The 23,278-nt window shown below is 43.9% G+C and overlaps 1 protein-coding gene across 2 annotated transcripts; it reads left to right on the top strand.

Moving 5' to 3' along the window:
- Positions 1 to 22,869, top strand: RFWD3 (ring finger and WD repeat domain 3). Of its 2 annotated transcripts, XM_054640802.2 has the most exons (13): positions 1 to 79; positions 2,218 to 2,599; positions 3,988 to 4,232; positions 5,936 to 6,033; positions 6,122 to 6,319; positions 8,506 to 8,597; positions 10,765 to 10,879; positions 15,470 to 15,698; positions 16,899 to 17,049; positions 19,256 to 19,432; positions 19,949 to 20,163; positions 20,421 to 20,638; positions 21,258 to 22,869. In XM_054640802.2, exons 2-13 carry the CDS (start codon positions 2,220 to 2,222, stop codon positions 21,399 to 21,401), a joined length of 2,262 nt encoding a protein of 753 aa, XP_054496777.2. In that variant the 5' UTR covers positions 1 to 79; positions 2,218 to 2,219; the 3' UTR covers positions 21,402 to 22,869. The 2 variants fall into 2 exon arrangements, with proteins under 2 accessions (XP_054496777.2, XP_077041193.1); XM_077185078.1 differs by lacking the exon at positions 1 to 79 and having other exon boundaries at positions 2,259 to 2,599; positions 3,993 to 4,232.
- The last annotated feature ends 409 nt before the right edge of the window (positions 22,870 to 23,278 follow it).

The raw sequence follows: 23,278 nt of genomic DNA on the forward strand, positions 1-23,278 counted from the left end.
CGTGGGGGTGGCAGCCAGCCAATAGGGTGGCGGGGGCGGGGCGGCGCGGCGCTCGAGCGGGCGGCTGGGCCCGGCGGAGGTGAGCGGGGGGCGGTGGGGCCGGGCCGGGGCCGGGCGGGCGGTATTGGGCTGGGGTTGGGCCAGCTCCGTGCCCCGGAGCCTGGTCGAGTTCCCCGGCACAGCTCCGTGCCCCGGAGCCTGGCCGAGTTTCCCAGCACGGCTTGTTTCCCCCGAGCGCTCGGGCTGCCTGCGGCTGCCGGAGGGGGCTTATCCCTCTCCCGTGCCCTTTTTATGATGGGCTCTGTGAAAGGGACAGCGGAGAATCCCCGCCCGTGGAGCGTGTGGTCCGTTCGGGCCGTGTTTTGTTTTGTTTTTGTTAATTTGGTGTTAAAGCGGGTGCGGCGGGAGCGGGGCCGGTGCTCTCCGCAAGGGGAAGCGGCTGCCTCAGCCCTCAGCCCGCGGGGGCGAGCCTGGGGCTGCCGGCCGGGCTCGGGCCTCGGCAGCGCCCGGGGCTCCTCGCTGGGGCCCGGGCAGTGGGGACCGTCCCTTCCCGGGGCTGCCTGGCTGGAGGAAGGCCTGACTGGATAGTCCTTTGGGCCAGATTCCAATATTTAACCGTGAGAATGCCATTATTAACGTTTTTATAAATCTCACAGGCTATGTTGGCAATGGAACATTGTTGCCCGGGGAGGTTGTGGATGTCCCAACCCTGGAAGTGCTCCAGGTCAGGCTGGATAAGGCCTGGTTGGAGGTGTCCTTGCCCTTGGCAGGGGTGCCTGGGACTGTATCTTCAACCCCTTAACATCATGATTCCATGTGATGAAAATAAAGGGTTTATTATGGTTTTGGGTGCAATTCTATCGTGAACATAGTACTAGAGATGCAGTACTTCATGGTGGAATATTACTGTATCTTGGCCATGCAGCTGTTCTAGTGGGAGGTGGTAATGTCTATTTTTTACCCTGGGCTGAATTGATAATCAGGATAAGAATGTAAAATTCTTAAATTAAACTTTCTTAAAATACCTACAAAAATATTTGAATCTTAGTATGTCTTTTATTAATTTTTGTATACATTTTCTAGCTACTTTTTACACAACTAGTATTTGTTCTCTTTATGCAGCCCTAGCTGGGTAAGTTTTACCAGCTTGGTAAAACTGTGGTTTGTGCTTTGGGCTTCTGAATAGTGCTAAAGTCCGCAATTCCCAAGGCTTTTCAAGTTTATGATTGCTTAAGTACTTTTTGGAGAATGTGAATGATTCCCAGCAGCTTGCAGTATTTAATCCACACACTTCTTCCAATAAAGGACTTTGGAGTTTTTGGTGAATCTGTTCATTCAATTAATGAGATAATCTTGATTTTTTTTGTGTTGTAAGAGCAGTGTGACCAAAGTGCTCTTAATTTGGTGGCTGACAGCAGCATGAGAATTAATAATGCACAATCTGTTGTCTCTGTTTTTCTTCAAACCCTAAGGTAGTACTCCTATTCTGGAGGTGACCTTAAATCCATATGCCAAAGATGTAGAAGGGTAGCCACCCTGAATATATTTGCAGTTTTATTGCAAATTTCATGTTTATCCAGTCTTGGGCTGAATTTGGATCCACAAATGCTGATGCTGCAGATAACTTGGTACCAGTAATGTCTCAGTCATGTGTTCTGCTGTCAGGCCCTTTCTGGTTTTGCCTGGTGTTGGTAAGTACCTAAAGGGCTGTTCAGTAACTGTGGGTTACAATAAGGCAATTTTATCTGAGGAAACTTGGATGTCAGTCAAGAGAGCAGTGCAGCAAAGGACTGATATAGAGCTTGTTCCTGGCTGTGTCTGTGGGTGCTTGTGCAGTGCTGCTCACCTGGGAGAGTCTCAGATATTTCCAGCTGTTCTTCAAGATCCACATGAATTTACTTGGCAAGTAAATGATGGCAGCAAGAAAACATTAACTTTACATACTCATCCAAGTGCTTATTTAAGTTGATTTTGCAATGTGCCTTTCGTGCTAGCTGCTGTTGAGCCAAAGACTTTGAGCCCAGGACTGGTGCTCCCAGCTCACATATGAGTATTGACTTGTGGTTTGGCTCTGCTGCAAAGGACAAATTTTCTCTTGACTCTGAATTCTAAAAACTTTTTTAGTCACCGAGTGCTGTACCTGATGGCCTGCTAACCATCAGGCTACAAGTAGAGTACACTTTTAAGTAAATACTAGTTTTCTTCAACTCCTTGCAGAAATGGCTCAAGAAGAGATGGAAGTTGATCTCCACCCAGTGGCTGGTTACTCAGTGGAGACCCTGCAGACGCTTGCGCCGGAGCCCTCTGGTCACACAGCGCTCTCCTCCCGCATTCCTGTGCTGGGGGAAGGAGGGGGCAGCGCCGCAGCCCTCCCTGCTGACGATGCTGTTGTCTCACCCGGCGCTGGTGCAGGGGAAGCAGCTGCAGAGCCCGAGCTGCAGACGGGTCCTGCCGCGGCCCCCAGTGGGCAGCAGAGGCTGCAGGGGCCGTTTGATCAGCACCAGCCCCTGCCTGTGCCGCAGCTCACGCAGCGCCCGCCGGCGAGGAGAGCTCGCAGGCTGCAGAGACTCGGCGGCTCCCAGAGGACAATCAGTGCCAGGTAAAGCAGAAATGAAATTGGCTCTGAGCTGCCCTCTGATCAAGTCCAGCATCAGTTCAAAACTTCCTTGCTTCCTGGCTCCCAGAGCCCAGCCCAGGTGTGTGGCTAGGGCCAAATCCAGGGTACCTCACTTACCTTTTAAGTTCAGTAATAGCACAGCGACTTTTGGTCCCTTCTGGCAGGTTCTTTGCCCTTGTTAAGTGAATGCCCCTGTTTCATACGTTGGCAGGAGTGATGTTGACCTCTGAGCCCTTCTACATTTTGAATTTTGCTTGCAAAGCTTCTGCTGCTGCTGTTCCCTCTGTGCAGCCAGATTCCTGTCCATGATTCCTGCAGCAGTACTGATTCTCAGCAGTTCCAGCCAGCATTTAGTTCAGTGGAGCTTGTGCTCTGGTTTGCATTTCACCTTTGATTTAGGGTCTGCCTGATTACATTTGCTGGTGATGATTGCTGCAGAAACTTTCACAAACATACAAATTGATATTTTTCTGTAGGATTTTGTTGTTGTTGGTTTGGTTTGGTTTTGGGTTTTGTTTTTTTTTTTTTACTTTCAGACAAAATAAAAAAATCCTCTCTATTTAATACCATTTGGATGGGATAAAGGGGGATGAGTGGAGATGCTCTGCAGCCAGAAAGAAATCCGAATTTCTAGTTTATTTGGTTTTCTCTCATCATTCTAGCTTTTGTACGTGCCAAGGGTAGGATTATTATTAACTGAAGCATTGCTTTTAAATTCGGCAAGACCAAGAGCTCCTCTCCTCCTAGTTGATTAAACACAACTTTATTGTTTGCCCTCAGATTGCCTGTGAAGGTCACTGTAGTTGTGAGGGCTGAAGGCCACCTGAGAAACTCCTTTGAATGTGAAGGATAATTGAGATGATAGCTGAACTGATGGGGGGAGATGTTTCTATCTAGGGGTGAAGTTCAAGTAGAAAGACTAAGCACAAAGTAGTCAATGGAATGAAGCTCTGATCCAAGTGGTATGCATTTCCCAGTACCAGTTCCTCCAGGAACCAGGGCTGAGTTAGGGTTGGAGAGACAGATTAGGAGTTTCCTTAGGCTTATTGGTGAATTATACTCTCTGTTTTTCTCCTCTCCAACCCCACCATCCCCTTCTCCCCCAAAAGAAGGCAATATCATTGTTGTAATGAGAAGATTTTCTTTGAACTGAGCAAAATGGATTGTTGCTGATCCTGCTGACTGTTCACAATGTGGTCTATCCTATGTGATTGCTCCCCTACCAGAGAAGGCCTGACTTGATAACAGTGACCCCTTCCTGCTGCAGTCAAAGCCTAGGAATTTTCCTGCAAGCATTCATGAGGAAACATGGTGAGCCTTTAGCTTACCTGAAATGACTGTGGCTTTTGTTTCTTGATTTCTGGACTCAGGGCAGCATTGGACCATTACTTTCAACTCAGTAGGACCCAAGAGCCACCTGCAGGACCAGTTCCACACCCAGAGTTCCCCCGTATTGCGAGGGACAGCCAGGCACAGCACCCAGCCGAGACAATAGAAGTGAGTGACTCTGACAGCAGCACTTCTGAGGAGGAGGAGGAAGAGGAGGAAGCAGAGGAGGCAGCAGCACCACTGTTACCATCAGCCCAGGAGACTCCTCCAGCAGCGAGCTCAGGAGGTTTGTGCTGTATTGGAGCTGTGTAGAGACTGATTTCAGACACTTTTCTTGCTGTTTGAAAACTCAGCAGGGAAATCCTCTCGAGCCTCTCAACAGACGGTGCTCAGAGATTTTTGTGCCCACAGCTGACAGGAGCAGGCTGCTGCCACACGGCTTCCTGGCAAGCAGCTCCTGAGAGCAGCAGCAGCAGCAATGGGTGATTGCTACCATAATGTTAAATACAATCTTTTTTGCTGTTTGCAGACTGCTGAAAGTTTCCAGGATTATTTGTAACTTAAATTTAGAGATTATTGTTTGCCATGCTTCCACTCCCATGTATTATTAAGGACTGCTATTGAAGACATCAGGTCACAGCTTGGACATCAGCAAGATAATGATCCTTTCAGAGAAGGATCTGATTCAGTATTTTTTAATTATTTGAGATTTCAGTCTGCTTCAGTTGATTTTTCATTCCTGTGTGACACTTAGCTGAGGAGATGGAGGTGCTTTTTTGGTTTTCTTTCCTCATTTCGTTCTATCTCACAATTTATTATCTAAACTCGTGTTCACAGGCTGACACATACTTCAGTGACATTTTTTGTGATTAACATGCACAGTTTATGTAAGAGTGACAAATAGTTAACTTGCTAGTCAAGGTTATTGATGCCCAGAGAATACAAGAACAAGGATATCTTTTTACTTCAGTCTTTAAGGAATGTCCTTATGATTGACTCTCTGCCCTCAGTTTTGGTTTTGATTGGCCAGCCCACCTCATTACCTTTTTTTAAATGGTACATCTATGAGGTATCTTTTGAATAGATCCATTCTGCTTGCTCTGGGCTAGTTTTACACATGACAGGAGCTCAAGCTGTTAAGTGCTGTATATTATTGTGTGAACATATGCTCTCTGCTGGATTTTCTGGAATTCCCTTGTTGCTTATATAAGCCAGTGGCTCCTCTTACAGCCCAGAATCACAGAGGCTGAAAACTTTATTGACATTAGCCAGGGTTAGGTGATACTTCCACTGGATGGAGAATATCTGCCTTGATTACTAAATGTGATTAATGACTCTCGTTTTGTCAGGAGCTAGAGGGGAGGCAGTGATTTCTGCTCCTTTTTTACTGTGCTAGTGGTGGTGATCTCCACACAGCAATTCAGTGTGCCCAGCCTCAACAGATGGGCTGACAGAGGCCCACCACAAAAACATAGGGAGAATACCAGCAGATTTGGTAGTCCAGACAATTACCAGCTGGAAAAGTGCTGAAGTCAGAGTGAATGGACAGGCAGCATACGGGAAATGCTTTCTTGGCACATGAAATATGCATGCTTAGATCCCTTGGCAAAGCAACTTCTGATATTGGTGTCTGTCTTTCTCAGGGCATAATGATGCAGGAATATAATCTTACATCAGCCTAATTATAGACCAGGTCTGTTTGTTTTGTGCAGGTCAGAAAATTCTGATAACAATTGCTGTCCTTAACAGACCTCTCCTTTTTACTGAAATTCTGTTGCTTTTCATAAAAGAAAACATAAATTTTTTCAGCACTACAGTTTATATATAGAAGGCCTTACACACAGAATGTGTCCAGGGCACTGATCTGAAGCTTTGTAAGTAACCTCTGCTGTGTCACTACTTAACCTGTGCCCTGATGATTTCAGATCAAAGCATCTTTTGCTTTTCACCCCATTATGAATCAGATTATTTAAGCAATGCTTTCTTTAGATTCCAGTCAGGTCCAAGCAGAGCCACCTCAAACTTTGTCTCAAGCTTCTGCAGTACATGAAAATCATGAAGATGAACCTGAAGTCCAGCAAAAGCAAGTAAGGTGAACTAAATGCTTTTGGAGACAGATTATATATGATAAATGCTGCATTTTCTGAAACAGTTGTGTTGTATTTTTAATCCTAGACAACTCCACTAAAGAAACTGGAGCCATCAGTTCCTGTTGCACCTCTGGATGAGGAGGAGGGAGATACCTGTGCCATCTGCTTTGAGCAGTGGACCAATGCTGGGGAGCACCGTCTGTCTGCACTGCGCTGTGGGCACCTCTTTGGCTACACCTGCATTGAGAGGTGGCTCAAGGGACAGGCAGGGAAGTGCCCTCAGGTAAAATGGCTGTTATGTGCACTGGAAAGCACTTAAAGCACTTATTATGTGTGCCTAAATTGTGCCTCAGATGTGGTCACTGTAAGTGTTACAGCTGGTTGCTGCATGAGCTGCTGTCAGAAGTAACAAACCCCACCATTATTTTGAGGTTATTAGCCCAGTAACAACTAGCAGTACTTTAAAGGGTGGGTTATGACTTGGATCTTCTCCCTGAAGTAGAGCATTTGTGAGTAGCAGATGTAAAGGTTTGAGAGTTCAAGTACTAAACTTGGAAATGGCTTCAGAATGCCCCAGTCTGGTGCTGGAGAGAACCACCTGGAGTGGAAATGGCAGATGGATTCCTAGACACAATTAACTAAGCATAATGACTGTGTTATTGGACAGGAAATGTATCTGAGAACTGTTTTGGAACCACAGAATGGTTGGGGTTGGAAAGGACCCTAAAGATCATCTAATTCAGTTTTCAATTGATTAATCTGTTTTGAGCTGTGTCTGCTTTTGCAGCCTTTAAGAGGATCAGTTTGTTGAGGAAGCTGAGAGAGAGCAAACTGAGAACCAGGTTACATCTTTTAATGTCCCTTTGCAAGTGATAAATCAGTTTTTGAAGGGTTTCTTTCCATGGTTAATACTAATCTCCTTCAATAAGGTCTACACTTCTATGTGATGCGTTTCCTTTCCTTACTCCTTTTTTCCATGAAGGAATGTTGACAAAAAATAGGTCAATGAGTACCTTGTAAATAGGATTCAGTTCTGGCACTTTCTGAGTCAGTGGCTGGAAGCCCAGGGTTCCTTTGGCTTTGTCATTTTGAGAGCTTCTGTATTCTTGCTTGACTTTGCAGGATTCCCTCCTCTCAACAAGAAACTTCCTGTTGACGTGTGCTGTGACTAAACCTAAAGAATCCCTGTTGCCATAGCAAAGGCCCAAAGTTGATTTTTCTTACCTCTGTCAATTCTGTGTAAGTTTTTCTTCCCCCACTTCAGGCCCAGACAGAATTCTGAGAGAATTGCCTGGCATATTTACTCTTTGGAATTTTGTGACTGCTTTCTTCTTGAACACTAACATCTCAAGGGTTGTTTGCTCCCTCTTTCTCTTCCAATGATACAAGTACTAAAAAGTTCCTGGGAGAACTTGCTCTGGAGAGAACCTTGAAGCTAAATCATCTTTCCTTCATTTTCAGTCCCCCTCCTTTGCAACGGGGCATTCTCTGGTTGAATGGCCCACAGTTGCTGTGCATGGTCTGTATACCAAGTGGCTTGAGTGTGAGTTGCTGTGAAATTGCAGCATTCCTGATCCTGCCAGTGGCAGCTGCTGGCTGCCAGGAAAACTGTCTTGGCCATTTACTTCAGTTTTTACAAAGGGAGGGAGGTTTTCTGCTCTGAGACACTTGTGATAACTTTGTGCTGCTAAGTAATAGATAAGTCTGCATTTAAAGCATACACAGTAATTTAATGTTTAGCTGAGGTTACTCCATCTGAGTATTCACCTGCCTCTTTTCTTATCAACAAAAAATATTTGCAAAATAAACTTGGAAGAAGTTATGGCATCTGTAAGTTCTAACTTGCCTTCTTTTTAAGGTGAATGTAATGTACTAAGTGATTGCAGCTAGATGCATGAAATTATTGAAATATCTGCCTCCCTGTGTGTCACTGAAGTCAGTGAGATGTCAGTGTTTCATGCAACACTGGAACACTTTTATGAATTGGGCCTGTACAATGTGATTAAAGGAATATTGTACAGAAATAAGAGTTGGGAGTATGCTCAGGGGTTCCTAAATCCTTGTCTGTTGGCCAAGCATCAAGCCTTGGTGTTTTCAGACCTGAAGTTGGGCTGGTGTTTTGTTCTAGATCTTGTTTTCTCTTCTTTGTCTGATTTGGGATTTTTTGTCCCTGGAACTTACCTGACTGAGCTGCATTGCTGGTGCATTAGCAGAATGCATTTAGTGAGAGGCAAGGAGATGGATTATTAAAGGTGCAGCAGGATATGCAACTTTAGTTGTAGCCCTGCTTAGAGCTCTGGTGTCTGTATGAGGGAGCACCTTGCAAACATACTTGTGTTTGTGGCATTGTTTTCCAGCAGAAAGCCCCTCCTTTCAGAGCTAAATAAAACCATACCTAGGGACTCGTAGGGATGCATAGTTTGGATGGTTAAATTGCTGTAGATGACCTGAGCTTGTGTTTGATTTCAGTGCAACAAGAAGGCCAAGCGTTCTGACATTGTGGTGCTGTACGCCCGCACGCTGAAGGCGCTGGACACCAGCGAGCAGGAGCGCATGAGAAGGTAGGGAGTCTGCACCTACAGGTACCTGCACTGACAGCTGCACCCTCCTGCTGCTCCATGCTTTCATTTCCTCCATGGTCTGAGCAATGTGTGCATTCCCTTGGGGTGTATCAGGAGTGTAGCTACCTTAAAGAACCAAGGCCTTGCTGCGTTGCACATCTTAATTTTCTTTTGGAACAGAATTCTTCAGTTTGCGTTTTGTAGCCCTGAAACAGCAAAAGGTGTCTTGTGCTATATCCTGAAATGTTATCATAGGAGGACATGCAAAGTTGATGCCCAAAAGCTGTATATTGCTAATTCATCATTAGATGGGAAAAGCAAGGCATGGTTAGGAATGCAAGGAGGGTGAATAGCTGACCTTTTCTGCCACCTTTTCTGTATGCATTAAACAGAGTAATACCTCATATGAATCACTTTCCATCTTGCTTTGTCAAATTCTTCATGTAGCTTAACTTGGAAAAGGTCAGCAAGCATCACTATGACTCCCATTTCCCTTTCCAGCTTAAATGTAGACTTTGTATTGAAAAAGGGAAAAGCAGGTATGAAAATGGGGACTCATTTCTTTTCAGTAAGATGCTGTCACAGATACTATTCTGAAATGAAAATGCTGCAGATATCTGAGTTCTTCTGAGTCTTGTGTTGAATAGAGTTTAATTGGGGTTTCTTCACTTGTCTGCAATTATACCACTGTTCTTTCAAGGCAGTCTTTCAACAGAAATCTCACTATCCTGGTAATTATAGATCAGAAATGACTGAGGAGTAACAGTCAGGAAGGGAAGAATCTCTCTTCTCTCCAGATTGCCACAGCCTGATGGTGTTTGAACTTTACCTTTAGAAGGGTGATGGTACTTTCACTGCATTAACACAGAAAAATAAATGATATATATTATTTTTTTTCAAAAGCACAGAAGAGAGTTGGGTGTGTAAATCTTGTTATCTCTCATTAAGGGGTAGTTGCCTGACTTCTGTTTGTGTCTCAGAACCTCACTGCAGCAATTCCCCATATGCCTTGCCCCTTCTCTGCCTCCTGTTGTTGTTGTAAGGCAGGGAGCAGTGACTGTCTGTGGGTCCATGGAGCTGCTGGCAGTGGCTGCCTTCTGGCACACAGCCATGAGTGGAGCAGAGATGTGTGTGTGCATGCATTAGTCTTGTTTGCACGTAGTCTTAAATTAGGTATAAGATCATGGGGTTTGTTTGTCACATTCAAAAAACCCACCAGCCTTCAGGCTTTGACTACTGACATAAAGAATGTGTTTGTGATTGTTAAATAGGCATTTCACCTCTTTCTTCTACAGGGAAAAAAAAATCATATGAAAAAGCTATAAGGAAATGACAGAATTCTGTGCTTTGGAACCTCTAAGGAAATGACAGAATTCTGTGCTTTGGAACATGCAAGGCATGTTCTTATACTTAGGCAAGCTAGAGCTCCCTGCACATGAATGACAGAAATAACTGGAATATTGCAGCTTTTGACGTACAGAATGCAGTGGGCAACATAGACCAAGTGTACAGCTAATTTTAAGGAGTGTTGGTGTTTCTTTCCCCACTTTAGCTATTCCTTCATGTAAGCCTGTATGAAAGAGAAATAAATTCAAGTAACCTAACGAAAATGCTGCTGCTAAATGGTGTGTGTGAACTTTAGGGCTCAAGGTGAGGTAGTAAGTGTGTCTTCTTTATGGGCATTCACAGAGAACTTATCTGTATAATTTTTTCTGCTTCAGATATATTTTCCTAAAATACAAGATTAGCTACTCTTAGTAGAGACAAGCTTGAAGATCTTGCTATTATATAGTTATGCTATGATGTGCTGTGTTACTGACACAGTGTATTACATGGACATGATGGTATAGGATTCGCTTAAGTGTTTCTGTAGGGGAAAGAAAATTGATTTCTCTTTCACTCTCCTCTGGTAAATTAATCCTTTTGGAGAGGATGAGGAGAAAGGCTGTTGGAACAATACTTTGGAGTGAGTCATTCAGAACAATTGCATAACTGAATATCTCAAGGTGAATGTGTTGGGTTAGTGCAGTACCAGGTTTTCTGTGACTGTGGATTTGCCTGAACAGGACTTATGGTGGGATGAAGTCAGAGGGCAGGAGCTGACAGCCCAGAAAAGTATCCAAGATAATACTTAGTCCTAAGGATTGCTTTCCTCTCCTTCCTGCAGCTCTTTAGAAAAGGAGCAAATGTTGCGGAGGCAGGCGGAGCTGGAATCTGCACAGAGCCGTCTCCAGCTCCAGGTGCTCACAGATGAATGCAGCAAACTCCGCAAGCAAGTTCAGGTGAGTCTCAAGCTACAACTACACAGAGTGTTTCTTCCTCTTCAGCCTGCCTTTCCATCTTCCCTTAGGGGTGAGAAGACAGGATTCCAGTTTTAGGAATCATCAAGATTTAGTAAACTCAATTGGTGAATCATCCCAAGCTGCTAAAGACATCCTGGCCTGGAATATTCATGTGTGCTACAAAAACTCTGACTTTTTCTTGTGCTTTTAAGACTTAATTGAATTTGCAGCACAGCACTAGAGTTGTTTGGCTGCTGATGTTGCAGGTTCCCCCTCAGGTTTTGTGGTGCCTGGAGAGATATGGTAGTGAAGAACCAGACTTAGTCTCCTTGTCTTTTGTGTGGTTGCATCAAAATAAGCTTTAGAAATCTCAGTAGTAAACCTGCAGTGCAATCTATTATCACTAGTTAGTCAAGAGTCTTTGAGAAGCAGTTTGTGAAGAGGCATGGCTACTTGCAAAATCAGAACAAAAATACCCTAGAGCTTTGGAGTTTTTTGAAGGTTAGTCAACATTTCAGTGTAACACCTTCTGGTGCCCTGGGACCTGGCCTGTCAAATAGGGGAGGCTGTACATGGCCTGAGCAGCTGCTGAGAGGCACCTCTTAGGGCACAAATTACTGACTGTAAATGATAGGTTGTTGAATGACTGCTTCCTTCTGGCTTATGCAACACTGAGATATTTTGCAACCCATCCTAGCTGCTTTTTCAGGATTCCTATAAGTTATGGACTCTGCCAGTGCTTCAAACTGAATTAGCTGGTGTATTCCACCAGTGCTAGGTTTTCCAAGAGTCTGTTTTATTGCCAGTTTGCTACCTTTTGTTGAATGAGGCAGATGATATCCTCTCACTCTTTAGCAGCCTGCTTATTTTTAGGCTTTTCTTTATTCCTGGAATTTTTTTTATAGCCTTGGCTATTCATATCTGTACATTAAACAACATCCTCTTTGCTGAAGTCTTCCTGTGTGACATAAGATAAGGCTTTATAAATTCTCTACATTCCTGCATGAAGCCATATGCTCATCATCTCTAATAAAAGACTAGTCCACTTCAAACTTTGGCTTAAAAAATGCAAATAAGGTAATATTGCAGGTCCATAATGTTTTCCTGCAATTCATTTGGTCTTAAATGATGGAGTATCCAGTCTAACTGAATTGAAGTCACATGTTATAAAGATTAAGTACCCTGTGTTCTTTAAGCTCTGTTTCAGTATTTATTACTGCATTCATCATTGTACTGTAGTGGTTAATGCAAATGCTGGAAGCAATTTTAAGGTGCTTGTTTATACTGTGAACAAACTGGAAGTAAAACAATATACTGGGGAACAAAAAAGTCAGCAGGAAGTCCACAAAAGTCTTTAACTTGTTTGATTGCATTTTGAGCAGATGCCTAATGAGCTCCTTGTTTTATGAGAAGTCATAGAGTAAAGTAACTACTTGCACAGAAGTATTTAGATTGGGAGGTTTCTAGCCCAGCCCTGCTCAGGGTTTTTTGTTGCTAATGCACTTGAGCTGTGCCCAGCAGCAGTCATGGCACTAGCTGTGACCTTTTTTAGGTTTGTATGCATTTTTCTGTGCTCTTACCCATTAAGAGTCTTGTTCATTGTACTTTGTTATTGAAGTATGTAATGTTATTGAGACTAGGAAATTGATGTTTTTTAAGTCTTTAGCTATATGAAAATACATGAGGAAATGAACTTGAAGATGAGGAGAGCTCTGGAAGAAAGCCCACAGGAGTGGGGACTGTGCTGAGCTGTGTCCTGCCCACCCCTGAACCACAGAGGTTCAGGCTTGTGTTTTGGAGCCAGTGCTGCTGACACCTTACTTTTACCTAATGTTTTTCCTTTGGGAGCAGAAAGAACTTGGGAATTAAATGTGACCTACTGCAGTACTTCTGAATCTGCCAGCATTTTCAGTAAAAGTTGCTAATGATAAGTAAACCATCTCTGCCTTCTAGTATTAATAACACTGATCAGCTGGGGTAGGAGATCTGATTTTTGCACATGGGAAGCAGTAGCTCTGTTTGGGTATGGAGCAGGAAAAGGAAGACTGGTAGGGAAATTGCAGGAGACTGCATGCTGCTGTGGAGAGCAAAGCAAATGTGATTGTGACCCTTGCAGAGATCAGTTTATGTTTCTTGATGTAATGGAAAAGGTTTTTAATATACGATTTTCAGAGCATTAAAAAAAATTAAATGGCAAAATATCAATAAAAAATTGTGTATTCAATACCTCTAGAAAAAAAAAAAGGGCTAATTGTTGTATTGAATAAAAATTGTTCATCTTTGTGATCTGTTGTCACCTCCAGCTTGGGGGAAGTGGAAGCTGGTATTTCATTGCTGTTGTTTATAGTGAAACCAGTTAGAAATGCTCCATGTCCTTTAGACTGAATTTGAACCCAAACCCCAAGGTGGACAGTGGAATGTCTGCAGTGCTGCACCACAGCTTGAGGTTGTCCTGTCCTGTGTTTCTCTGTTAAAGGCAGGGCTGGGGCTGTGCAGTGCCAGGTGTGGCTTCTCTAAGAGCTCTGTGGGAAACAGAGAGTGACAGTCATTGATACCTGCCTTGGTCTTGAAAGCTTCATATCAGCTATTGGGGCTGCAACCTAATAACTCAAAACTGTTCTGAATTTATTGTAGCTGCTTGTTTTCCTTTCCTATTCATTGTGCTCTTCTGCTTCTCCTCCTGTATGCTCCTGAGGAAGACTTTTGCTCTACAGCCCATTCTTTCCCCCTGGTGTGACTGTGTTCATTCATCACTGCAAAGGCAAGCTGAAATCTAGAGACAGTCATAGCATGTGCAGAGAGAGGAGTCTGCTCTCAAGGCCATTAGTTGACACCAGGCATCAGGAAAACTGCAAAGCATCTTAAAGGAAAGTATAGGCTTTTACATAATGAACAGAATGTTCTTTTGAGCACAATTAGTGGAATTTGTCTGCAGCGGAACATTTTTAATCACCTTGCTAATGTGCCTGCAGTAAGACTTCCTGGTTCTGCTGGGTTTGTCCATTGTGTTTAAATGTAAACATTGTACTAATAATCCTTGTGATTTTAATTGCCTGGTTTCCTTTTTAATAACTTGTGTGAAAGTTGAATGTTGAGTGCAGGTGACAAGGAGAGTTTTGTAAGGTCCCCAGAGCAACAGATCATTTTAATCTTTTCTGATCCCCAGTGGTTGTGGTCACCCCCCCCCCCCCCTCTTTTAGAAATACTGAGTTTATTAAATTTTTGATTAAAAGTTGCTTTCTTCTAAGTTACCTGTGTTTTGACTGACTGCTTACTCTAAGCTTGAAGCTGCATCTTTCATCATAAGCATCCTGACAACCCTCACACCCCTTCATCTTGCTCAGGTTGTTTTGTATTTTCTTGCTCTAATAGGATGATCTGGAGTCTCCAGCTTCCTTTTTTTTTTCCTTACATTTTTGTATTCCCTTGGAACATCTGCAATGTGCTTGATGCCAAAGAGATCAGACCTCTGTAAAGTATCAGAACTGCTCTCCTCTTGAGCAGCTTCCAAAAGTTACAGGTCTTGATAACTATTAATGTAGAATTCGAACTTTGATCTTGCCTTTTTGAAAATTGCTGCCTTTCCTTCAATGCAGGTTAAGTGGTGGTGGCTGGTTCACTATCGAGGCTGACTTGCAATTACTGATATATTCATAATATCATTCTTGTGACCCTTAATTGTTTAAAGATTACATAATGTTTGAACCAGAACCTGCGTTGCTCAGACAACAGAAAGCAAGTAGCAATTTTCCTTCAGTATACCTTCCCTCTAAAATATCTCTGAGATTCTGTATTGTTTGGATTTGACCTTGGATTACATGACGGTCAAAATACTTTTTGGGAAGGGACACTTCTAGTTAACTCACAATATGCTGATGCCACTACCTTGATTCCCACCTCACCCCTGATGATCTCAGCAGAAAAAGGAATTCAAGGAATACCTTGTTCTTCACAGAAGCTGTTCTTGGCCATGCCTTTGCTGAATTATCCTTGAGCATGCATCAGTTGAGGTGGAGGAAAAGAGGGGAAGAGGTGGCAGAAGACAGAGCTGGAGCTCTTCAGAGTTGTGTTGTTCCTGGAATTTGCTGCACAGGGTTTACAAGAACAGGGTCATTGTCATTAAATAGGCTGACTTCTTTCCTGCAACGCCCTTTGTGTTGATTCTTGGGCTTTTATTTTTTTATGGGGTATTCTGGAAATTCTGGAAAATGGTTTTAATTGACTTTCTCTTGTGGTTTAGGGGCTCATAATACTTGGCAGTTCATTCCCTTCTAAACAGCATTGATCTGGTAATAGTTGTTACTGGCTTTTATGTGTTGCCCAAGAGTCCTCTCTTTCACAGGGTGTAATATATACAATAACACACTTTGAATACATTTTGCCAATATTTACACAGCATTTGAATGCTTCTGTTGCTCACTGCCATAGGCTATGAACTTAGAAATCTAGTACTTCAGGAACAGCATGGAAAGAGGACTATATTTCCCTCTTTTATCTGAGAACAAGTACAGCTGGAGCATGGGAAGCAGAGAGCACAGGAGGTTACTCTGCTGGTGATGCATTAAAGCTCTTTGGGTCCTTTCTTTGCAGGAGCTGAAGGCTCTGGTGGCCCAGTACAACATGAACACTTCTCAGCAGCCCGGCAGCTCCCGGCCCTGCCTCGCAGGCAGCCTCCCCTCCAGCCAAAGCCAGCGCAAGTACCACTTGGAAAAGGTGTTCTTGGTGTCTCAGGCTGGCAACTGCAGAGTCATGGCATACTGTGACTCACTGGGCTGTCTTGTGGTATCACAGCCTTCTCCACAGTCTACTTTTATTCCTGGTAATTAAGCAAGTCAACATTTGGAGGCTCAGAAGTAGAAGTCACTGTCATTTCTGCTTTGTCCCTGCTCCCTGCTTTTCTGCTTGGCCTTTGCATGTGCCTTGTAGACTGAGAATACTTGTAAGACTCCCCATACTTCATCTGGCCCCTGCATTGGTAGTCTCTGCCTAGCAAAGGGGCTTGTTTTCCTGGCACTTCTATGGCAGAGTCCTAGCAGAGGGTCTGCAGCTGTCCTGCTGGAATGCTACATCCACAGGAAGGTAAAAGATGTGTCCTGTAATCCTTGCAAAGGTGGACCTTCTGAAAGGAGAAGGGGCCAGCCAGGGGGGCCTGCAGGGAAACTTCCAGTGGTTAAGTGAGAAACGCTGCTTCCCAAAGTGCAGGTGGATTGATGCACATACAGCTGATTAGTCAGTACTCTTAAAAAACAAACAAACAAAAAACCCAACCAAAAGAAAACTCCTTTTAATATGAATGCCTGAATGCTATTCCCTAATGAGGAAATAGGAAGCCAAGAAGTCACGGGCAGCCCTGGTTTTGTCTCACTGTTATGTCCAGGGGCCAGTGACCTGACATCTGGACCAGTGCCAGTGGCTGTTTCAGTGCAATACATGTGGCATTAGGAGTCTGAGAGCGCTTATTTACCAAATGCATTCTGACTGATGAGAGTTACTCTATTTGGTTAATGGGTTTGAGGTTAATGTGCCTTATCTAGGCATAACAAAGTGCTTTTCTGCATTTAACTGGTCTCATTTTTCTGGCATTTGTAGCCAGGACTGGATCTCTGAATGGAGCCTTTGTGGTGACTCTTGTAGCACACAGGTTAAGTTCACCTGTACCCATTCTTTGCTGTGATGCTTGTTCTCTTAAATAGCCATGTAATCCTGCTCTTTGTGGTTTTATCTGTGCAAGAGTGTCTTTGAAGAAGCTGGCTAAAAAGCAGCAGGCCTTGTAACAAGAATTGTAGCACTGGTACTGAATTTGCTCTTGCTGACTGGGATCCTTAAGGATTTAGCTTTGCTGCCATCTGAATTAAAGAACCATTTGTGGCAGTTCTTACCCAGAAGAGCAAATAACTTACATGTTCATCCCACCACAGGCTTCAATACAGACTTTGTACTTTGTAGTTCTGGCATAGAATAGCCAGTTCTATGCATATGCTGCTTCTCAATAATCTGCTTTACCCTTCTTCTGTGGCAGGTTGTGGTGTTAAGATGATGAGCTTGGCCAACCTGAAGAGCAGCCAGTACATCCCCATCCACAGCAAACAGATCCGGGGCCTGGCTTTCGGCACTCGAGCCGATGGTTTGCTGCTCTCTGCTGCCCTGGACAACACTCTCAAACTCACCAGGTGAGCCCTGCCTGTCCCTGCAGGGTTTGGCTGTGTGCAAGAGGTTGGGTTGGATTTTGTTCTGTCTTGCAGCATTTGCTGTTCTGCTTTCTGAAAGATGCTGCAAAGATGAGATCAGGTCTGCATATTCTTCCTGCCTGTGGGAACTAACAGAGGGGAGGACTTATTGATGCTTTTGTATCTTTAAGGTGGAGGTGTCATGGAGTACCTCTCTCTGATTATTTTCCTGTGGAAAACAAGTAATTCAGCATGGATTGGCCAACTGTGTTGAGAATAAATAACATAAAATATAGACATGACATTTACTGCCCACTTGGTTTTCTGTGGTTTTTCACACTGCAGGGGAATGTGAGGCATGAGAACTTGTACATCATAAAGCAGAAATAAGGGATGGTTAGACTGGGCTTCTCCTTCCCTGCACTAATGTCAATTTCACTGATTTTAAACTTCTTGCAGATCATGGAATTCATCTGGGATATGAAATGCATAAACAGCATTGTTGAGCATGTGTTAGAGGCTCTCTAGAGCTAGCAGAGACTTAAAGCAGCAGGTTGGAGACTAATTATGCAGAGACTGAGAGAAAAATGTGTCCAGTCCTGTTAGAATTTACAGTTTGAGTGTGTTTTCTTGCTGCTCTGCTGCTCTTCAGTCTTAATCTTACAGTGCTTCAAAACTTTATTGGCCGATTGATTCTTATTGAGGTATATTATTAATATCTCTGTGCAATCTGTCTGTCACTATTGAGTTAGGCAGGATAAGTGTCTGGTTTTTGACTAATTAGTTTCAATTCTTTCCCACAAGTGAAGCAATGAGCAGAACTTAATCCTGCAACAGAAATGTACAGAATGTTTCTTTCCTGTAACCATGTTGAAATGTTGGCTAGACTAGTTAAAAGTAAACAAAACTGTCTCTGATGCTCAAGTCAAGGTGTCAGGTTTCTAACTGATTGGGCTGATAATTCTTTTCATGGTTTAATCTGAAGAGTTAGCAGACACTGCAACAAGGAGCCAGACACTTCCATATCTGCTTCTCACTGCCTGGTTGGCTGCATCAGAGCTTGTGATCCTCTTGCTTTTGTGCTTGATTCCAGAATGTCTTGGAGTTAGGTGTTGACTTCAGCAGTATCTTCATACTTTTTTCAGCCTCCCTCTGAAAGGATAGTCCTTCTTTAGCAATCTTTCTTCTCTAGTTACTAATTTCATAGTCATCCTCCCCAAAAGAATTATCCAAGATGCTTTTATGTCTCCTGCTCTGGCTTGCAGTTGTTTAAAATAGCACTGTGAGTTTGTTTGGTTTTGGGGGTTTTTTTCATCCTGTTGTTTTGGCCCAGTCACTGCTCTGGTATCAAACTCCCTGTTTCCCCAGCTAGATCTTTGTAGTTGTTCCCCTTACACTTACCTGGGAGCAATTACTTGTTTCTCTGGAGTCCTGAGCATAATCACCTTCCCCAGGGAGAAGCACATGTGTTACAAAGGATATCCGGAGTTACTTTGATATGTGCAGTCTTCTGTGCTGTTCTCAGTGTGCAAATGCATGTTGACAATGCTGCCCTTTGCAAATACATCCTGATCTGATACCAGCTTCATCTGCTATTCTGGGTTGTACCCCTCTATGGACTCTCTTCTTCTTTAGAAACTTGATTTGTAGAAGGAATAATTAATACTGTAAATGTACTTTCAACTGTCCTTAGTCACTCACTGTCTCACTCCTGCTTAAGCTAGATTCTTTTGAGGCATAAATACTGTTCCTCTTGTGTAAAAAGAGAGGAAATAATTAATGAGAGATGTAATCTGAAGAGATGAGCCCTGTGATCTCAGGAATATGTGGTGTTACGGGACCACACCAGCATTGCTTCCCCTAATTGTTTCCAGAAAAGTAACTTAGCTTTCTCTTGCCAGTAAGGCAGCTGAGACCCTGCTGTGAGATTTCCTCTCCCAGTCCCCAAAGATCAAACTGGAAAAAGAAGCATTGGCCTGGAAGAATTATAAATCACTTGACAATATCCAAGGGATTATTCTGTTTGGGTTTTTAGATTCATATCTGGAGTAAAGGAGGAGTCAATTGAGAATTCAGTCTAAAGAAGTTAGACTGAAGTCTAAGTTTGTCTGAAGACTTAAAAAAGCTAGATTAGCTTATTTTAATTATGCAGTTTTCTCATCAGTAGATACTTGTGCAACTGGCCATCACTTTGCTTTTCTTCTTGCAGCTTGGCAACAAACACTGTGGTGCAGACATACAATGCTGGCCGTCCCGTGTGGAGCTGCTGCTGGTGTCTTGATGATACGAATTATGTTTATGCTGGATTGGTCAATGGCTCTATCATGATTTATGATCTGAGAGACACAAACTCTCATGTCCAAGAACTGGTCCCTCAGAAGTCGAGGTATGGCAGAAGGATTTATCATTCCTCTCAACTAATAAACATCAAGTTAAACACAGCTTCTTCCATAAATCACACAACAATCAAAATAGTTGAAATTGTATTATATGAATCTCTTGTTCAAAAATTCACATTTAGTACAAATGTGAGAAGACTTTCATAAGGTTGTATGGTGTTTATATATGACTTATGCAGGTGCCAAGCACTTGTGCTCCTTTTAAGGCACACAAGGGTCAGAAATAGACCCACTGGTGCAGTATAAACAGAAGAACTGAATTTGTTTTGGAGTTGGGTTTAGTATTTAATTTCAAAAGGACAAATTACAAAGAGATGTGAAATTCTGATGCTTCTGATTTTTATACTCTGGGAATCAAATGCTGATTTGCAGTCATCTGATCTGTGCTGTCTGCTGCTTCTGTAAAACACAAGGCTCAGTAGTTAGGCTGGATGCCCAGCAGCGAGCAGGGCACCAGCAGAGCTGCAGCTGACAGTTCTGACTCTTGCCAATGACCCTTCCAGGTGCCCCATGGTGTCACTGTCCTACCTGCCCCGGATGGCCTCAGCCTCGCTGCCTTACGGGGGGATATTGGCTGGGACCTTGGAAGGAGCCTGCTTCTGGGAGCAGAAAGCTGGGAACTCCTACCGGCCTCATCACCTGGCCCTGGAACCCGGGGGCTGCATCGATCTCCAGACAGAGATCCACACACGGCACTGCCTGGCCACATACAGGCCTGGTAAGTGCTGGGATGTCTGCAGGCTCTGACCACTGCTCCTCACTGCTCTGGGCTGAGCTCAGCAGCAGCCTTGGTGCTGTGGGCACAGCAGAAACACAGCACCTGCTCTTACTAGAGCCATGAGCATCTGCACATTGGGAAAAACTAAGGATGAGCAAAAGGAGGCAGCTGCAGGCTGGTGGTGCTTGTATTCCTACAGATAAAGCCTATCTGTGAGTACATTTTTCAAAAGTCACCTTTTTATTTCTACTACACAGGTAAAAATAACCCATGTATGCGTTGTGTGATGATGGAACTGACTTGCAGCCCACTGACAGAGGGCTCAGAAGATGTCGTGTGTTCTTCTAACCCGGTTCAGACTTTCAGTGCTGGTCCCACTTGCAAGCTGCTGACCAAAAATGCCATTTTTCAGAGCCCAGAGGATGATGGGAGTGTCTTTGTGTGTGCTGGTGATGAGGCATCCAATTCTGCTCTGGTATGTCTTGCTCCTTTCGGTGTGGTGTAGGGGTTTATTGCAGTTCTTAGGAGAGAAGCCTTATCAGTCACAGCATCAGTGTGATTTGGTGGGAATTGTCATGCCCCTTACACTGTGCTGGTTGGTCTGTTGTGGCAGATGTAACTTCCTGATAGTGTGAGACCCCCAATCTTAGGCAAGGCCTGTGGTCCCCATCCATCAAAGGGCATGTAGTGAGCTCCTGTTGTCCCCCAGGGGAATGGGGTTGGGCACAGTGGCACAACAGGGCCCTGTGAGTGGTGTAACAGACTCAGTGGGATAGTAAGTGTATTAAGTGCTGCAGGAGAAGGATGCAAGGTTTTTAGGGATGAGGAGGAAGAGGACACAGGTTGCCTTTTGTATGAAAAAGCAGCCCAAATGCAGAAGATGGGCAGCAGGCTGTGTGAGAGCTCGAGTGGGGTCAGAGAGGGTGGTCAGGGTGGCATTGTGCTGCAAACCTGTTAAAGACCAAGTGAGGTGTGGAAGTGGAGAAAGGGTCCTATGAGTCCCTATGAGGGAATCTTTTCTGGAGAGCGGGAGGTCTGTTCTGGGTAGGAGGGGAGAGTCCTGCAGTCCTTGACCTTGTCTGTCCCTCCCACAGCTCTGGGATGCTGGAAGTGGTTCCTTGCTGCAGAAGCTGCCAGCTGACCTGCCTGTGCTGGATATCTGCCCCTTGGAAGTGAACCAAAGCCACCTCTTGGCTACTCTGACAGAGAAGACGGTGAATATCTATAAATGGCAGTGAGCTACACTTGCCACAGACTGTTCAAATATGCTGCTGATAACCCTACACAAGTGTTCAGTCCTGCACTTGCTGCTTACAGGAGACAGGATCCATTACAGCACCTTTCTGGCAGTGGGGAGGAACTGGGATGTGCTGGTGCCCAGAGCAATTCCTTTCTTCTTCTGTATTCCTCTTTTGGCCTGCCCTTATTTCTTCTTTTGTCAATTTTTTTAGTCAAACTCCACAAGCTGCCTCAGCACAGCAATAGTTCCTGGAGTGTCTCCAGTGTGTTATTGCACTTTTTTTCCCGCTGTGGATGCAGCACAGGGACTTTCAAATCTCTGCTACAAATGAATAAAATAAGAGGAGCTTGAAGACCTGAGACTCTCACTGCACTTTCTTGTGGAAGCTTGCCGTGATTGCTGGGTGGTGAAAAGGCATCTTGTAGCACTGCTGATACACAGTGTGAAAGCAAGCTCACTGCCATGGGGAGCACACTCCCAGTGTTCTGTTGAAGGTCTAGGATCAGTTGGCAGTTATTCCCTAGCAAGGATGGATCCTGTTTTGGGGCCATGCAGAGAACAGGCTTGAAAAATCTACAGAGAACCTTTTTCTTTTGTGATTTTTTTCCCATGAGCATATAATTTGCACTGTAATTCCTTAATTCTCTGCCTTCTTTCCCTTCTCTCTTTCCTGCTTTACCTGCAAGCAAAATTGGACAGTTTGTGGAAAATGAAAATAGTACTGGAGAAGTACAGGTAAAGAAGAGGGAGATGATTCTTGTACTGTTGGCTGCTGCAGTCCACAGTGTTCTTTCTTAAAGACAGGAATGTAGTGAAACAATCAGTACATTGGAAAAGAATGCTGGCTGCTTCTGTTATTTGGGAGTAGGGGGGCTGGATTTTTTCTGTTTTGAGGAACTAGTGGAAGCTCAGGGATTTCATCAGCTTGTTTCTACTGACCTTTTGTCTTCCTTAAATGACAGTTTACAGCTTCACACCTGGTCACAGAGAGCTTCCAGTTGTGTTTGTGTGAGTGTGCTGCAGCTACTGGTTTGTGTAAATGTGAGCCTGTGGGGTGGGATCACAGCTGGGGATGTGTGGGCAGGTGCTCTCTTAGCACCTTACTGTAAATACTCATCTCCAGGTCAGATCATGGAGGGGGACTTCAGTTCCATTTTATATGTAACAAAGTCAAACTTGCAAGGATGTTGGAAGCTGCAGGACAAAGTTCCCTGTGCTAGAAGGTTGTCCCTTGGCACACCTCTGCTTCTGGATGTGGTGAGCAGCAGCTGTCCCATTCAGATTGAGTGTGCCACCACTTGAGCTGCCAGGATAATTTTATTTGCTGAAGGCTGGGGCTTGCATGATGTGATCCTGTTTGTCTTAAAAGGGACTGAGAAGATCTCAACTTAACTTTATATTTTTTCTGTATAGTATTTTGTTCCTATATTTTTATACTGTAAAAATAAAGTGTTTATTATTATCAAATATAACTGGTGCTGCTGTACTTTGAAACTAGGTCTCTGACATTCACTGGATATCTTATGAACATTACCAAGGGTTCCCTTATGCAGGTGAGGTTTCTCTTGCTTTGTATTATTTCCAGGTCACACTGAGCTTCAGGCTGAAATAATGAAGGTATTTAGTGAATGAGTCCTCACTGAACCATCCTATCCAGCCAGGTGAGAGGAAAAAAAAGGGTTGAGCAAGGTCAAGCTACACACAGGGAACGTCTTTTAAATGAAAATGACTCACAGATATGAGAATTTTTGGCGTTTTAACAATGATCAGGAACTAAGGGTTGGTAGAATGATATTGTGAGAAGGTCTCTGGTAACAGCTAAACCAGAAAGAGCAGGATGCTCTCTACCATATTAGTACAATGAGCTTCTTGTTC

This window comes from Agelaius phoeniceus, chromosome 12, assembly GCF_051311805.1.
Source record: "Agelaius phoeniceus isolate bAgePho1 chromosome 12, bAgePho1.hap1, whole genome shotgun sequence".
Taxonomy (NCBI): domain Eukaryota; kingdom Metazoa; phylum Chordata; class Aves; order Passeriformes; family Icteridae; genus Agelaius; species Agelaius phoeniceus.

Bases quoted from the DNA above. Each gene is read 5' to 3' on its own strand.
- RFWD3 (XM_054640802.2), top strand. From the start codon at position 2,220: ATGGCTCAAGAAGAGATGGAAGTTGATCTCCACCCAGTGGCTGGTTAC. The intron at 2,600-3,987 runs GTAAAGCAGAAA...TTCTGGACTCAG, and splicing joins CAGAGGACAATCAGTGCCAG to GGCAGCATTGGACCATTACT. The intron at 20,639-21,257 runs GTATGTCTTGCT...TCCCTCCCACAG, and splicing joins AGGCATCCAATTCTGCTCTG to CTCTGGGATGCTGGAAGTGG.